The 17,737-nt window shown below is 34.9% G+C and overlaps 1 protein-coding gene and 1 long non-coding RNA gene across 2 annotated transcripts; both read right to left on the minus strand.

The window, feature by feature from the left end:
* Window positions 1-11,788: 11,788 nt before the first annotated feature.
* On the minus strand, window positions 11,789-12,601 carry LOC135129750 (ATP-dependent DNA helicase PIF1-like). Its single transcript, XM_064056997.1, has one exon. It carries the CDS (start codon window positions 12,599-12,601, stop codon window positions 11,789-11,791), a length of 813 nt encoding a protein of 270 aa, XP_063913067.1.
* Window positions 12,602-15,685: 3,084 nt separating this feature from the next.
* Window positions 15,686-17,239, minus strand: LOC135129519 (uncharacterized). The gene is made up of 3 exons (XR_010280594.1): window positions 16,309-17,239; window positions 16,161-16,261; window positions 15,686-16,111 (listed from the first exon to the last, which is right to left on the minus strand). It is a non-coding gene; the product is annotated as an uncharacterized LOC135129519 (long non-coding RNA).
* Between the last annotated feature and the right edge of the window lie 498 nt (window positions 17,240-17,737).

Genomic DNA, 17,737 nt, shown 5'->3' on the forward strand with positions numbered 1-17,737 from the left:
GGATTCTAGAAATTCGAAAGTCTTTACAGATTTTAAGAATTTTAAAAATTCAAGATTCAAAGCATCCAAGGGAATAAAAGGACTCGAAAGATTCAAAGGATTCCACGAATTCCAAGGATTACAAGGACTCGAAGGATTCTAAAGATTCCAAATACTGTAAGCAATCTAAATCTTCCAACAGTTCATAGGATTCAAAGGAATCAAAAGATTAAGAGAATTGCAAACATTCTAAAGATTCTGAGGGTCCTAAGGATTCAAATCATTCAAATTATTAACAGGATTCAAAGCATTCCAAGAATTCAAAGAATTCATAGCAGTCAAAAGAGTAAGAGGATTCAAAGGAGTTTAAAAATTAGGAAGAATTTGAAGATTCTGAGGATTCTAAGGATTCGAAAAATTCCAGAAATTCCAAGGATTAAATTCCAGTTCTGAATGTTGTAAAGATTTCAAGGATCGATGGATTCCAAGGATTCTAAACATTATAAAGATTTTGAATAACATAAGGATTGTAAAAACTCTTAAGTTTTCAAAGTATTATCAAAGGATTCTAAAGACTCCAATAGTTCTAAGGACTACATTTCAAGGATTCCAAAGATTTCAAAAATTCGAAGGATTCGAAGAATTCCAAAAATTCTACAGAACCTAAAGATGCTAAAGATTGATAAAAATTAAAAGATTCAAAGGATTCGAAGTAAGCAATGAATGCAAAATTCTGAAGATGAAGGATGGACAGGATTCTAAGAACGGTGAGGATTTTAAAGATTTCAAAGATTCCGAAAATTTCAAAATCTATGGATTCTGAAGATTATGGGGTTTCAAAATATTCAAAGGATTAAAAAAATTCGAAAGATTGCGAAAAATCCAAGAATTCGCTTCCGAAGGTTCCAAGGATTCCAAATATTCTAAAGGTTCTAGAGAATGTAGGGATTTTAATCATTCTAAGTATTCAAAAGATTCACAGGATTAAAAGAAATCAAAGAATTCTAATTATTGTGAAAATTCTGAGGGTTTTAAGGATTTAATACATTCAAAGAACTCCAAGGATTCCAAGAATTCGAAGGTCTAAATTCTGAGGATTGCAAGAATTCTATGGTTTTAAAGGATTCGAAGCATTCCAAAGATTTAAAAAATCTAAGGTTTCCAAAAATTCAGAGGAATAAAAAGGATTAAAGGATTCAAAGGATTCTAAAAATTCAAATGATTCTAAAGATTCAAAGGGTTCTAAAGGTTTCACGGATTCTAACGATTTAAATAATTCTAAAAAGTTCCATGGATTCCAAAGATTCTACAGACTTTGAAGAATCCAAATGTTCAAAAGATTCCACAGATTCGAAAGTTTCTAAAAATCCTAAGAATTTTAAAAATTCAAGATTCAAAGCATCCAAAGGATTAAAAGAATTCTAAATATTTAAAGGATTCTACAGATTCGAAAGTCTTTACACATTCTAAGAATTTTCAAAATTCAAGATTCAAAGCATCCAAGGGATTAAAAGGACTCGAAGGATTCCAAAGATTCCAAAGATTGTAAGGAATCTAAATTTTCCAACAGTTCATAGGATTCAAAGGAATCAAAAGATTTAAAGAATTGAAAAAGTTCCACAGATTCTAAGGATTCAGACCATTCAAATTATTAAAAGGATTCAAAACATTCCAATGAAAAAATTATGAAGATTGCGAGGATTCTAAGGATTCGAAAAATTCCAAGGATTCCACGGATTAAATTTCAGTTCTGAATGTTCTAAAGATTCTAAGGATCGATGGATTCCAAGGATTCCAAACATTATAAAGATTTTAAATCACATAATGATTGTAAAAACTCTTAAGTTTTCAAAGTATTATCAAAGGATTCTAAAGATTCCAATAGTTAGACTATACTTCAAAGATTCCAAAGATTTAAAAAATTCGAAGGATTCCAAGAATTCCAAAAATTCTACGGAATCTAAAGATGCTAAAGATTGAAAAAATTTAAAAGATTCAAACGATTCAAAGGATTCAAAGTATGCAAAAAATGCAAAATTCTAAAGGTGAACGATTGAAAGGATTCTAGCAACGGTGAGGATTTTAAAGATTTCAAAGATTCCGAAAATTTCAAAATCTATCGATTCTGAATATGGCGGTTCAAAATATTCAAAGGATTAAAAAAATTCGAAGGATTGCGGAAATTCCTAGAATTAGCTTCCAAGGATTCCAAAGATTCTAAAGGTTCTAGAGAATCTAGGGATTCTAAACATTCTAAAAATTCTTAATATTCTAAGGATTCAAAAGATTCATAGGAGTGAGAGAAGTCAAAGAATTCTAAATATTATGAAAATTCTGGGGATTCTAAGGATTTGATACATTCGAAGAACTCCAAGGATTCCAACGATTCGAAGGATTAAATTCTGAGGATTACAAGAATTCCAAGGATTTAAAGAATTCGAAGTATTCCAAAGATTTTAAAAAATCGAAGGTTTCCAAAAATTCAGAGGATTAAAAAGGATTAAAGGATTCGAATTATACTAAAGATTCAAAAGATTCTAAAAATTCAAAGGATTCTAAAAATTCAAATGATTCTAAAAAATTCAAATGATTCTAAAGATTCAAAAGATTCTAAAGGTTTAAAGGATTCTACATATTTTGAAGAATTCAAAGGTTCAAAATATTCAACAGATTCGAAAGTTTCTAAAAAACCTAAGAATTTTAACAATTCAAGATTCAACCCATCCAAAGGATTAAAAGAATTCTAAAGGTTCAAAGAATTCTAAAGATTTAAAGGATTCTACAGATTCGAAAGCCTTTACAGAATATAAGAATTTTCAAAATTCAAGATTCAAAGCATCCAAGGGATTAAAAAGACTCGAAAGATTCAAAGGAATCCAAAGGAAAATTTAAAAATTCAAGATTCAAAGCATCCAAAGGATTAAAAGAATTCTAAAGAGTTAAAGGATTCTACAAATTCGAAAGTTTTTACAGATATTAAGAATTTCAAAAATTCAAGATGCGAAACATCCAAGGGATTAAAAGGATTCGAAAGATTCAAAGGTTTCCATGAATTCCAAGGATTACAAGAACTCGAAGAGTTCCAAAGATTTCAGAGATTGCAGGGAATCTAAGTCTTCCAACAGTTCATGGGATTCAAAGGAATCAAAAGATTCAAAGAATTGCAAAAATTCTAAAGATTCTAAGGATTCAAATCATTCAAATTATTAAAAGGATTCAAAACATTCCAAGAATTCAAAGAATTCATAGCAGTCAAAAGGGTAAGAAGATTCAAAATAGTTTAAAAATTATGAAGATTTTGAAGATTCTGAGGATTCTAAAGATTCGAAAAATTGGAAGAATCGATGGATTCCAAAGATTCCAAAAATTATAAAAATTTTAAATAACATAAGGATTGTAAAAACTCTTAAGTTTTCAAAGTATTGTCGAAGGATTCTAAAGGTTCCAACAGTTTTAAGGACTACATTTCAAAGGATTCCAAGAATTCCAAAAATTCTACAGAATCTAAAGATACTAAAGATTGAAAAAATTTAAAAAGATTCAAAGGGGTCAAAGTATGCGAAGAAATCAAAATTCTAAAGATGAAGGATTGAAAGGATTCTAAGGACATTGAGGAGTTTAAAGATTTCAAAGATTCCGAAATTCGAAGGATTACGAAAATTCCAAGAATTCGCTTTCGAAGGTTCCAAGCATTCCAAAGATTCTAAAAGTTCTAGGGAGTCTAGAGATTCTAAACACTCTAAGAATTCTAAATATTCTGAGGATTCAAAAGATTCATAGGATTGAAAGAAGTCAAAGGATTCTAAATATTATGAAAATTCTGAGGGTTTTAAGGATTTGATACATTCGAAGAACTCCAAGGATTCCAAGGATTCGAAGGATTAAATTCTGAGGATTACAAGAATTCCAAGGATAAAAAATTCGAAGTATCCCAAAGATATTTAAAAGATTCAAAGAATTGCAAACATTCTAAGGATTCTAAGGATTATAATCATTCAAATTATTAAAAGGATTCAAAACATTCCAAGAATTCAAAGAATTTATAGCAGTCAAAAGAGAGTAAGAAGATTCAAAGGAGTTTAAGAATTATGAAGATTTTGAAGATTCTGAGGATTCTAAAGATTCGAAAAATTGGAAGAATCGATGGATTCCAAAGATTCCAAAAATTATAAAAATTTTAAATAACATAAGGATTGTAAAAACTCTTAAGTTTTCAAAGTATTGTCAAAGGATTCTAAAGGTTCCAACAGTTTTAAGGACTACATTTCAAAGGATTCCAAGAATTCCAAAAATTCTACAGAATCTAAAGATACTAAAGATTGAAAAAATTTAAAAAGATTCAAAGGGGTCAAAGTATGCGAAGAAATCAAAATTCTAAAGATGAAGGATTGAAAGGATTCTAAGGACATTGAGGAGTTTAAAGATTTCAAAGATTCCGAAATTCGAAGGATTACGAAAATTCCAAGAATTCGCTTTCGAAGGTTCCAAGTATTCCAAAGATTCTAAAAGTTCTAGGGAGTCTAGAGATTCTAAACACTCTAAGAATTCTAAATATTCTGAGGATTCAAAAGATTCATAGGATTGAAAGAAGTCAAAGGATTCTAAATATTATGAAAATTCTGAGGGTTTTAAGGATTTGATACATTCGAAGAACTCCAAGGATTCCAAGGATTCGAAGGATTAAATTCTAAGGATTACAAGAATTCCAAGGATTTAAAAAATTCGAAGTATCCCAAAGATATTTAAAAGATTCAAAGAATTGCAAACATTCTAAGGATTCTAAGGATTATAATCATTCAAATTATTAAAAGGATTCAAAACATTCCAAGAATTTATAGCAGTCAAAAGAGAGTAAGAAGATTCAAAGGAGTTTAAAAATTCTGAAGATTTTGAAGATTCTGGGGATTCTAAGGATTCGAAAAGTTGCAAGGATTCCAAAAATTATAAAGATTTTAAATAACATAAGAATTGTTAAAACTCTTAAGTTTTCAAAGTATTATCAAAGGATTCTAAAGATTCCAACAGTTTTAAAGACTACATTTCAAAGATTCCAAAGATTTAAAAAAATCGAAGGATACCAAGAATTCCAAAAATTCTACAGAATCTAAAGATACTAAAGATTGAAAAAATTTAAAAAGATTCAAAGGATTCAAAGTATGCAAAGAATGCAAAATTCTAAAGATGAAGGATTGAAAAGATTCTAAGAACGGTGAGGATTTTTAAGATTTCAAAGATTCCGAAAATTTCAAAATCTATGGATTCTGGGGTTCAAAATATTCAAAGGATTAAAAAAATTCGAAGGATTGCGAAAATTCCAAGGATTCGCTTCCGAAAGTTCCAAGGATTCCAAAGATTCTAACTAGAGAATCTAGGGATTCTAACATTCTAAGAATTCTAAATATTCTAAGTATTCAAAAGAGTCATAGGAGTGAAAGAAGTCAAATAATTCTAAATATTATGAAAATTCTGAGAATTCTAAAGATTTGATACATCGAAGAACTCCAAGGATTCCAAGAATTCGAAGGATTAAATTCTGACGATTACAAGAATTGCAAGGATTGAAAGGATTCGAAGTATTCTAAAGATTTAAAAAAATCCAAGGTTTCCAAAAACTGGGAGGATTAAAAAGGATTAAAGGATTCAAAGGATTCTAAAAATTCAAATTATTCTAAAAATTCAAATTATTCTAAAAATTCAAATTATTCTAAAGATTCAAATTATTCTAAAGATTTAAAGGATTCTAACGATTCAAAAAATTCTAAAAAATGCCATGGAATCCAAGGATTCTACAGATTTTGAAAAATCCAAAGGTTCAAAAGATTCCGCAGATTCGAAAGTTTCTAAAAATCTTGAGAATTTTAAAAATTCAAGATTCAAAGCATCCAAAGGATTAAAAGAATTCTAAAGGTTCAAAAAATTCTAAAGATTTAAAGATTCTACAGATTCGAAAGTATTTACAGATTCTAAGAATTTTCAAGATTCAAAGCATCCAAGGGATTAAAAGGATTCGAAAGATTCAGAGGATTTTATGAATTCCAAGGATTACAAGGACTCGAAGGATTCCAAATATTCAAAAAATTGTAAGGAATCTAAATCTTCCAACAATTCATAGGATTCAAAGGAATCAAAAGATTCAAAGAATTGCAAACATTCTAAAGGTTCTAAGGAGTCAAATCATTCAAATTATTAAAAGGATTCAAAACATTCCAAGAATTCAAAGAATTTATAGCAGTCAAAAGAGTAAAAAGATTCAAAGGAGTTTAAAAATTACGAAGATTTTGAAGATTCTGAGGATTCTAAGGATTCCAAAAATTCCAAGGATTCCAAAAATTATAAAGACTTTAAATAGCATAAGGATTGCAAAAACTCTTAAGTTTTCAAAGTATTATCAAAAGATTCTAAAGATTCCAATAGTTTTAAGGACTATATTTCAAAGATTCCAAAGATTTAAAAAATTCGAAAGATTCCAAGAATTCCAAAAATTCTACAGAAGATTCAAAGGATTCAAAGTATGCAAAGATTGCAAAATTCTAAAGACGAAGGATTGAAAGGATTCTAAGAACGGTGAGGATTTTAAAGATTTCAAAGATTCCGAAAATTTCAAAATCTATGGATTCTGAAGACTATGGGGGTTCAAAATATTCAAAGCATTAAAAAAATTCGAAGTATTGCGAAAATTACAAGACTTCGCTTCCGAAGGTTCCAAGGATTCCAAAGATTCTAAAGGTTCTAGAGAATCTAGGGATTCTAAGAATTCTAAGAATTCTGAATATTCTAACGATTCAAAAGATTCATAGGACTGAAAGAAGTCAAAGAATTCTAAATATTATGAAATTTTTAAGATTCCACAGAATCGAAAGTTTCTAAAAATCCTAAGAATTTTAAAAATTCAAGATTCAAACAACCAAACGGTTAAAAGAATTCTAAAGATTCGAACATGAACAAGAACTTCACGTGGATTCTAACTTTATTGGAAAGCTTGAAATAATTATGTTATTACGATAATGTGGCGACAAATATAAATAGTAACGATCGGGACTCCAAATTATAAATCTCAGTTAATGGATCGCTGGCTCTGATTAAGGCGATCGAGCTCTCCTCAGTTTTCGGGGTTATGTTAAGTTCTCTCAAAATCGGTGGATGTTTAGATTTGTTTAAATGTGAAAATAATGTAACACCCAAACCATGCATATCTGATTGCCCACGTTATTGGATTTCTTTTATTTTTAAGTTAAAAACGACAGCGTCAGCTATGGAATTGTTCATATTTATTCTTCAAAATCCAATCAGACACGTCTCTCGCATTCAGCATTTTATTAACAATAATATTCTGACGGTGTATGGTATTTATATTTCATGAAGTGTATGGAGCTTACAGAGACAGATCGATGACTTCATTAAAAGCGGCGACATTTATAAATATAAAACTCGTAATGTAGGTAATCTGGAATTCTCCCATTTTCCAATACACAAGTTAAAAGGGGTCCATTTATATCAGTTAAGTTGATATTGAGTTGAACTTGCCTTTATTCGACTGACAAGTATTATCAAAAAAAGTCGAGTTAATGACACATGTAACTTTGGCTTAGATTTTTATTTCCCGTAGCAGTTACTCTTGACGTCGACTGGATTTAAGTTCCTCAAACAGTTGACGATTTTCTAGAAACTTAATTACCGTTGAACATGTTGCAGACGCTGCTCTCACAACCCGTCAACCGAAATTCATCAACTTAAACCAACATGATCCACAAATACAAAAGAAGCAAACTACTTCCTGCTTGTGTTCAGCTTTTTTAGTTTCTCTATGTTTGTAGTGCACCTGTTCGAACAAACATTGAGACCCTCCCGGCAAACAAGTGATCCGCGATGGGAGTCTCCGGGTCTTCGCCATGGAAAGTAGCAAATTCAGGCTAACGTAAAATTGATAAAGTGTATCGAATTCCTGACAACGAAGTGGAGATCCAACAAAGGACAATGAAGGCAAAGAGACTCGAACAAAGGCACTTGAAGACTGCGGATTGCAGCTGTTACTTTGTCATTGCTTGGGAAAGCAAAGGAACAGATAACCAGAGTCGAAAGACGTGCTAATGAACGAAAATGGTATTTTTCAACAATTTTGGTTCTGTGGTCGGTTGTGAATTGTGTGATGCGGTGCGAATTGATCTGCAATATCCTGCACCGGTTGCAACCTGACTTCACCTCTCATTTCGCACGTTAACGTGCAAACTTTGCCGCCACGGTCAAATTAAAAATATCCGACTGATAAAAGCGTGCAGCAGCCTTATCTATTAATTAAATCTGCAAACAACTATTCAAATCCGACTGAAAATCGAAGCGCTGAAAGCTTTCCCAGCAATAACTCCACGAATTAAATTTAAATGAGCCGGAAAAGCAACGTTACATGCACTCAAATGAAAAACTACCATCGGAACAATTACAGGAGACTAAATTCGTCCACATTGTGGGCATTTTGACACGACGAAACTGTAGTTGTGCTCATTTATACTGCGACTATTCAAATATAGCCGGAAACTTTTACGCTCAGTTAATTCATGATTTTGTTTACTTACTGCTTAATGTTCTCCCGGTGGATGCCCTATAAGCATAAATTCAGTTTATGGCACTAAACTGGAATCGTCTCTTAGAATGCAAGTGCGCTAAATAAAATTTCCCCAGACACTAAGTACTTTCACAGGGGATAAAATACATCCGGTGACTATCCCGTTTCGTTGTGTGGATGTAGACAGTGTCGATCGTGAAAACTTAATAAATAATTAATAATCAAGTATTTTTTAAACTCTATTGAGTCGTCAAGACAAGGCGAACATTTATGAAAAATTTACCGATTTAAATATTCCGAACACTGAAAGTTCATTTATTGTAATAATTTACACAGTCCGTTTTACCGTAAATGATTTATCCGCTGAACCGGATAATTAAAGTTTAAATACTTTGTGGATGCTCTGTGGTTGTATTCTGACGCACTACCGGTCACTAGAGTTAGGTCGATTATGGTGCAGATCCGTATTTGGAACTTTCCAAACTGACTGTTTTCACACCGAATGTAAACTTAATTTACTAATTCAATCAAAATTAATTCCTCGAGATTACACGTGAATCGAATTACGTGGCTAGCACACACTTCCCTGTGAGAGGTATATCCGAGAATAAAAATTGGTTTAATAATTTCGACACAAACGCCCCTTTGTTAAGAATTTTTACGTCTAGTGTAGCCAGACCCCATTGTTTGTTTATTGCGCCTAATACTCCATCCCCGGCCATCTCGAAGCAGATTATTTTCTGCATTTCGAAAACTCGATCCCTTACTCTGTAAACAGCCTACGCAAACAAGGTCTGCACCGTCACGTGTTGATTCCGCAGCTTCTCGACTCCCTTAAGAGGATAAATATGATGTTCATTAGCTTGCATCCGCTACGGTCTGCGCAAACCACCATCCAGAGATTTTCCATTTTTTTAAATTACCCGTAGCGGAACCGAGACCAAATCTACATGCAGGGTAAGGGCAGGTCTCCGACGTCGTTATTGCGGCGGTCCTTACGACCCTTGAGACCGTTGACGGATAGATACATTAGTATCACGAATTTCGGCTCGAACGTATACACGCTCCAGACTAATCGAATCAAAAATTTCGGTGAATAGACTTGATATTGGCTTAGAACTTGTCGGAACTCAATTACAACTTGTCGATCAATTTGCAAACTAGAGCTTCATTCATTTCACGTGCGCTTTGCATGCCGTAAACACGATTTGTGCAAGTGAATGATGCAGACTTAAGACTGCGGAGGGTAATTACGAATTCGGCACCGAAATCTAATCAGAGCAAAAGAAAATGGACAAAACGCCTATATCACAAGTAGTGCAATTATGCTAGGCTACGTGACAAGCATTGAACGTCAAAAAGTGATATTATACTAGGAAGACGTCGATTATGTAAATGAAATTAAATTTAGTCGGGTTGAAAGATTTTCCTCTCATAGCAAACGCCGTTTTCGTATTAGCAAAGTAATCTCCACGGTGTTGTAAAAGTCGAATAACATTTAAACTATTCATTAAAAAATAGTCACGCCTACGCCATGTCAAAATTCCTCGTGCCTGCAAAAATGAAATTTTTGCTAAAATTCCAATAACGAATTGCGGAGTCTCATAAACAGCGTCGTGGAGTCAGACGCTAGAGGAGACGTTTTCGGTAATGATAATCATTTCTTACACACTTGCACCACCGTGCTATTACGCCCGGAATCCTGGGAATAATTCAAGTGGAATTCACCGTAGGGGGATGCAAAAGAACACATTATACAACGGATATGATAATTTGCTTTTGTAGCCGGCGCTCCACTGAAATATTACGTGCTCGCTGTTCCTTGCTTTTAGCATTCTAACTGGAAAAACTTGTTACTTGCGAGGTTTATATATGCGCAATGAAATGCTCTGATTTGATAAGTGGACCAGTAATTGATAACAGGAGAAACATCTTTTGTGGAAAACCAGAATGTGTTTCGTGTTATTTTATAAATTATCATTGTAACCTGAGTGATAATGGAACGTCTGTATCACATTATCAAAATTTCAAGATAATTTTTGATTACTATCGACAGTTTGAGGAAAAGAGCTTCGTGAAAACTGATGATATTCGGATATTTTTCATTGTATATAGAGACATTAAAGGACTAAAGAACTTGTTGGTATCGATATTGTTGGTGATATACCTAAGAATATGCGAGACATTGTTTTCGAAGGTCCTCGACACCGAAACAACCATACGCCGGAAATCTTCTATACGATGTAATATAATATGGGAATCAATGCAAGGAGAAGGAGAACTCCAATAACAACCTTATACCATGTGGAATGTGTCACAATGACCGGATTTTCCATATTCCTTTGTAGAGCCTCCTCGAATTGGTGTTTGGCGTGACGCAGTTCATCAAAGTTTAACGAATTGATGGACAGCGGAATCATTTTTTGATTCTGCAGGTACTTCATCTTCTCTACACAACAGTTGTCTTCGTTTATATTTATCTTCGGTATGAAGTTCGTATAATTGGAGGATTAGTTCGAGCTGGATGTTAGCGCTGTCATAGGCGTAAAGCATTTACATTTGGGACCCATTGTGAATATTCCGACATCGCTCTCAAAATCGACGTCAAAGATTTTGCGGCTGCCTTCACAACTGATTGTGTCAAATACTGGATGTGATAGGACCTATATGCTAGTATCTGCTAAGATAAGACTGATTTTGGCAAATTCCCAATTTACTGCAATGTGAAGTCAAAATTTATAACGAAGTTTATTGTATACCGTTTAAAGATCTGCAGCAAAAAGTTAAAAAGATCAGATCAAGAAAGAGCAGAAACTAAAATGGTCCAGCAAGAGTTGGGTGAAAATTTTTAATAAAATTGTTGTAATTATTTCTTCTAAATCTTGTCCACTTGCGAAACTACTGTTTTTTCGACATTTATTTGACGGAATTTTGGATCAAAAACTGCTGTCATGTGTCATCGTTTGCTCTACCCTTATTTATATATTATACTAGCGGAACCCGGCAGACGTTGTCCTGCTTGTGTATATATTATATGTGGATATAAATGTATGGTCTGGAGCGCAGAATGCGTTGTAGAAAACTGAATAATAAGATTAACTCATATTGATGCTGTTCCATTTATTTTCATTAGTATACACAATGTACACATTTTTGTATTAGTAATTCACGTGAATGAACAAAATTTTTGACTATTGTATTCGCTATATAACTGAAACAACTTGAACACATTTTAATCAATACTAACATCTATCGTAACGCTAGTGGGTAAACAATATTTTTGGTTTTTCGATTTGGTGTATAGACGTACAGAGTTTTTGGAGTTCCTACTCTGGAGCAAGCAACATACAGTTGACCATGCGAAAAACATGGATTTCGTAAATTTAATCCGGCAACGCGTAGAGACTGCCCTTGGGCTTTGTTGATTGTCATCGCGAAAGCAAGACGCACAGGAAACTGTAGTCGTTTGAATGTAAAGGGCAAATCAGTAGGAACCATTGGAATGCACGGAATCAGCACATCTTCACCTTTACATTTGCCGCTAATTATTGTTGCTTCAATCACATTCGACATCAGTTTTTTCACTGAAAGTCTGGTTCCATTGCATAACTTCGGGGTATTGAGATTCCGAAGGAGCAGTATTGGTGAGCCAACTTTTAACGTCAGTATGTGCGGTGGCATTCCAGGAGGCTCCAACGAATTGACAAATTCGACTGGATAATTTACAGCTTGGTCCTCTTCTGTAACTGTGTCAATCGATTTGTATTCCGTAATCACCCCAGGAATTTTTAATTGAATCTTATTATTGATTCGATTGACATCATCATTCTTTGGAGCTAAGATAGCTCGCTCGCAAAGCCAATCATGATTTCTAAAGTTGTTGGCGATGTTGGAGAAAACTCTCTCTTTAAGTTCTTCAATTGATGACTGAAGTTGACAGAAGTTCGGAGGGAACGCTATCTCCTGTGTTGTAGGATCAGCCAAAAGTTTGCCGTCGCCGATATCCAAAAGTTGTTTGGCAAATATTTGTGCAGAAACATCTCCAAGTAAATGCACACGCATATTGGTCGACAGTGTAATTTTTTTCACACGTCTCCAGAGAGACGAATTTTTCAGGCATGCATTCAACTCGTCTGCTGGTGTTGATCTAGGAATCACGGGCAAAGTTTGACGGAAATCACCTGCGAGCAGGATCAGAGCTCCGCCCAGTGGACGTTCATCGCTTCGGAAATCTCACAGAGTACGATCAAGTGCTTCAAGTCCTTTCTTATGGGCCATAGTACATTCATCCCAAATAATCAGTTGGCATGTTTTCAATACAGTTGCCATTCCAGTTGTTTTTCCAATGTTGCAAAGAGGATCAGCAGCTAGATTTAAATTCAATGACAGCTTGAGAACCGAATGCGCCGTGCGTCCTCCATCGAGTAATGTTGCTGCAATCCCCGATGATGCCACAGCTAAAGCAATCTCATGTTTCATTCGAATTTCAGCGAGTATCAAATTGAGTAGAAACGTTTTTCCTGTGCCTCCTGGTGCATCAAGAAAAAGAAGTCCACCATTTCCGCCTCGCACATGCTCCATAATTGTGTCGTATGCAAGTCGTTGATCGTTTGTTAAGAGCCTTTTCTGAGTTTCAACATAAACTTGTAGCGCATCGACGTCGTATTGTTTTTCTCGCAATACGTCTCTATCTATAACATCGTTTCTGTCACGTTCCGATGAAAACAGCCCAAGCTGATTGAGGATTTTGTTGTTAATCGACATACACACATCCTCAAGTGATATCAGTGCTTCATTGAAAATGTCTTCCGAATACTGTACATCCAAGCCGGGATTATTTTTGCGTGCTCGGAGAAGTATGTCTTCGCTCATAGTCTCTTTGTGTTTTTCCCATAAACCTTTCGGATCAGAAGGTGCGCAGGTTGTCAAAATTATGGCAAACAGAGTTCGTATTTGATGGGCATGACGTGTCTCAGATGCTTCCGCTAATGTGTTGTCCCAATGTTGATCATTTTCAAGCAAACCAAGTTTAAAACATGCTTCTCTGTATGTCTCACACTCTTGATCATCGATTGTTTTGATTGCTTGAAACGATGTTGGTCCTTTGACCACGTGAAGCAGCATTCGCAAATAGTAGCATTCACCATTATTTGGATGAACAGTATATACTCTTCCCAGTGCACCAGTAGAAAATATGCCAGCTATAGAAGAATGCCTGGCGCCTCGTTTTCTTCTGCAAAATTTCTTCGTCGATTGATTCCAAGTGTAGTACTGCGGGACTTCGTGATACATTAATGTTTTTGCGAATTCGTCAGTTGCACACAATTGGAAAAAAGCGGTCAACGTTGTATTTGGTGGATCTGCAACTCGTTGGGGTGCGTTGTCTTCCGTGAAGTAGACTCGTTGACCGTTTTCCAAGTGAACACTGGGATGCATGACAGCAGGAAAGCGTTCATGAATGTCGAAACCAAGAATTCTCCATACAGCTTCATTACTGCTAATGTAACGTCCCATTTGAAATTGCTCGATTTCATTGACGGGCGCATTGGGATTCGCAATTCCGAAAATGCCATATCGCTGCCTTTATTCACGTATTTGCATATGTATTTTATTGCCTTAACTGAATTACAGGACTCCACGTTGATATGTGCATTGAATGATTTCGAAAGGATAGGAGAGTAGGGCACAATCCATCGGTTATCAACTTCGAAATCAACGTTATTGATTTTGATAGTTGTGGTGTATCCTCCATCATCTGGTTTTCGTCGTCTGTACAACGGATAACCGTCGCCACCAGTTTGTGTTTCTTGCAGCAGCTGGCGTGGATACTTTTTGGTGCATTTTCCGTCTTTCATGCATGGCGAGTGTGGGTTGTGTCCCCCACAAGTAGGGTAAAAATATGAGTGACGCGGTGCGCAGAAGCGATGCGCAGTGGTCGTTCCCGTGTGGTGGCGCTGCGATCGGTTTGTGTCTTTGCTGCGGCGCTGCTATGGTTTGCGTCTTTGGTGAATGTTCCGGTAGATGTCTCTTTTCGCGCGGGAATTTTTGTGTGTGAAAAAAAGCACAGTTGCCTCACGATGGATTCGAACCCATCGGTCAGCCGTGCTGTATAGTCTCTTGTATCACACGTCCATCACGCCCGACGCTGAACAGTAGGAATAATCTCGAACTGATGATAACGCTGGCCTGGCCTGTCGTATTGTTGGTTGTCTAATGTTCGGGGGGCGGCGGCGGCGGCGCCTCCTGAAATGAAAATCCCTGGCTCGGGCCCCCTTGCTTTGGTGTGTGGGGTTCTGACTGCGGTCTTATGCGAGTTAAATCTGGGGACGCGGGCTCCTGACGTTTTAAATTTGGGGGCGCGGGCTCCTGACGTTTGAAAATTGGGGCTCCTAACCCTAATCTCTTAAAATCTAACCTCACTTTTCGTACGAAATTATTATAGGAATAATCTCGAACTGATGATAACGCTGGCCTGTCGTATTGTTGGTTGTCTAACTTGCTTGTTCGGGGGCCCCCGGACACTGGTAATTAAAAATAAAATCCCCCTAAGCCTTAATACTGGGGCTGGGCCCCTTGCGTATAACTTTGGTGTCTGGGGGCCTGACCTCGATCTTATACGACTTAAATTGGGGGCGCCGGCTTCTAACGTTTTTAAATTTGGCGGGGTAATTTAAACTCAAAAACTCTCTGGGCTCTTAACCCTACTGTCTTAAGATGTAGACCTTTAAATCTAACCTCACTTTTTATTTAAAATTATTATCGTTAAATAGTAGTAACATAAAATAAAATTTCCCTACGTCGGGGGGTCGGAGTTCTGTACTCCAAACACCAGTGTCTTAAGATCCGGGGGCCCCCTACGCCTTAAGATGAGGGCCCCTACGTCTCAAGATAGGGCGCAGGCCTCTGATCGGGCCATGTGTTTAAAAATTGGCGGGTAATTTAAAATAAAATTCCCTTACGTCTTAAGATGAGGTGCACGCTCCTGGATGAAGCCCCTCTAAATCTAACCTCACTTTTCATTCAAAATGATAATCGAAAAATAGTAGTAACAAAAACAAAAAATTTTAAACAATGATATATTTATAAACTTACAATACATTTGAAAAAAATTAAACTATCCATTATAAACAAATCTTAAATCTAATTAACATAAAATATAAAAGCAAAAATAAACCATAGAGTACAAAACTAATGTCTAATTAACTAATGAACACATTTTACATAATTCATTTTAAAAAATAAAAAATAATATAAAATGAAAGCGAAAACGAAAACTACAACAGAAACAAAAAAACTAATAAGCAGAATTAATATAATTTTTAATAATATTCATAATCAACTTCCATACTTTTGGAGTCTTCTTCTTCTTGTAGAGTCGTAAATCGATCTTCATGTATTTTCTTTCGTTGCGAAACTTGTAATTTAGGTTCTAAATAGATGGATTCTACTTGTCGTATCCGTCTTCGAAATCGTTCACCATCTTTAGCGTACTGTTGCCAAATAGCATCACATCTCAATTGGTGATAAGCGAAGGACCATTTCACCATTAAATGTATTTTCGGAGGGTTAAAACTAGAATGAATAAGTATTTGTAAAGATTTTAGTTTGTATTAATAATTACCTTTTTTCCTTTAAAATAAAAGGGTCTTGCGATTCGCTTACAAATGTATGTCCGTTATGAAACCTCACATTTCCGGGCGAAGATAATAAAAAATGTTCAAACTAAAATGATCGGTTTTAGATTGATTTTATAAAAAATGTAAACTTACAATTCGTCTCTTCGTTAACTCGGAGACCGGCTAAGATTTTTTCTTCTACATATGCTTTTCACATTTTGTACGAAATGACCAGGTAATATAGCATTTTGTTGGAATATATTCTTTTACACTATCCAAGGCTCGTTTCAATTCTTTAAGCTCCACACAGAACGAACGAAATGAGAACTGTCTATTTAAATATTTATTGCACAATATCGAAAGATCTTCATACACTTTCACGATTCCTTGATAAAGATAATTTTTGAGTAGAGTAGAGTCTTCATGTGGGTAGCGTTGTAGAAAATCATGAAGCGAATGGTGAACTTGATTCTCTAATCGATTTACGGAGAATCTTTTCGCTTCCTCACAACAAAACTGCGAAGAGTAAACAACACACCAGCCAGACATCATGACAACAACAACTACTACTACTAAATTTGTTCGCATGCGTTGTCTATCGAGGAAATCAACAAGAAATCTGTTTCCAGTATAAAACCACATGTTTCCGTTTTTTCGATAAGCATTAATGAAGAACGCTAAAAACGGTGTTCTAGAGTGATAATGGACGAATTAAACCGCTTAGCAGGTCGATACTTTAAAATTTTATTGTGAATGATGATGCAGTTTGCTCTAGAGGTTATCAATAGGAAATCCTTTTTCGGTTGTGAACGATTCCACACGTTCAATGTTAAATAAGATCTCTTGTGGTTTTTAGCATTGGTGTGTACTCTACGATAGCATCGTGTATGATAATTACGTAGGCTTTTGTATCTTGAGGAAACTCATAGTCCGACTCAAATTGAAGTGATACATCTACAGTTGAATAACGAATAGGTTCGGGGTGCTTTGAGCAGTCTAAAACGAATATTGAACGAGTTTTAAAATCGTCATATTTCAATATCGGTTTTGCTCTATCTTGATCGTTGAATTGTTTATAAAAATCGCAATATGCTTGATATGCTTCTCTGTAACGAGTTTTTCTAAAATCTAATTTCCAAGATTCGTATGGATATATACTCGAATTTAAGTGTAGACGTATGCTTCTCATATCGATATTGTCGAATTTGGTAGCATCGGCTAGGGGGTTATTCTTTCTATTAGTTTGAAAAAATACTATACAATAAAGAGGTGTGTGTACACTTTGCAGAGTTTTCACTTTCCACACTTCGTTTTTAGATCTTGGCAGAATGGGCAATTCATGAATATCCCACTTTCTAAATGGTACCAATATAGATTTACTTGTGTTGATTTTATTTAACATCTGGAGTTTAATATCATCGTTCGGAAAGACATGTTTTGCTATTAAGGTAATATTTTTTATATTCATTGTTGCTCTCCTAGTACCTGTGCTCATATAGCAATTATCATCAGATCTACTACGCACTAATCTTAGTTTATGTTTTCCAGTAATTATACGACGATAATCGTAAGGTAAATTTAG

Source organism: Zophobas morio, unplaced genomic scaffold (assembly GCF_036711695.1).
Source record: "Zophobas morio isolate AGI-343-1 ecotype UQ-CSIRO unplaced genomic scaffold, CSIRO_AGI_Zmor_V1 ptg000016l, whole genome shotgun sequence".
NCBI lineage: Eukaryota > Metazoa > Arthropoda > Insecta > Coleoptera > Tenebrionidae > Zophobas > Zophobas morio.

Excerpts from the sequence above, each read along its gene's own strand:
- LOC135129750 (XM_064056997.1), bottom strand. The coding sequence starts at position 12,601 with ATGCGTGTGCATTTACTTGGAGATGTTTCTGCACAAATATTTGCCAAA.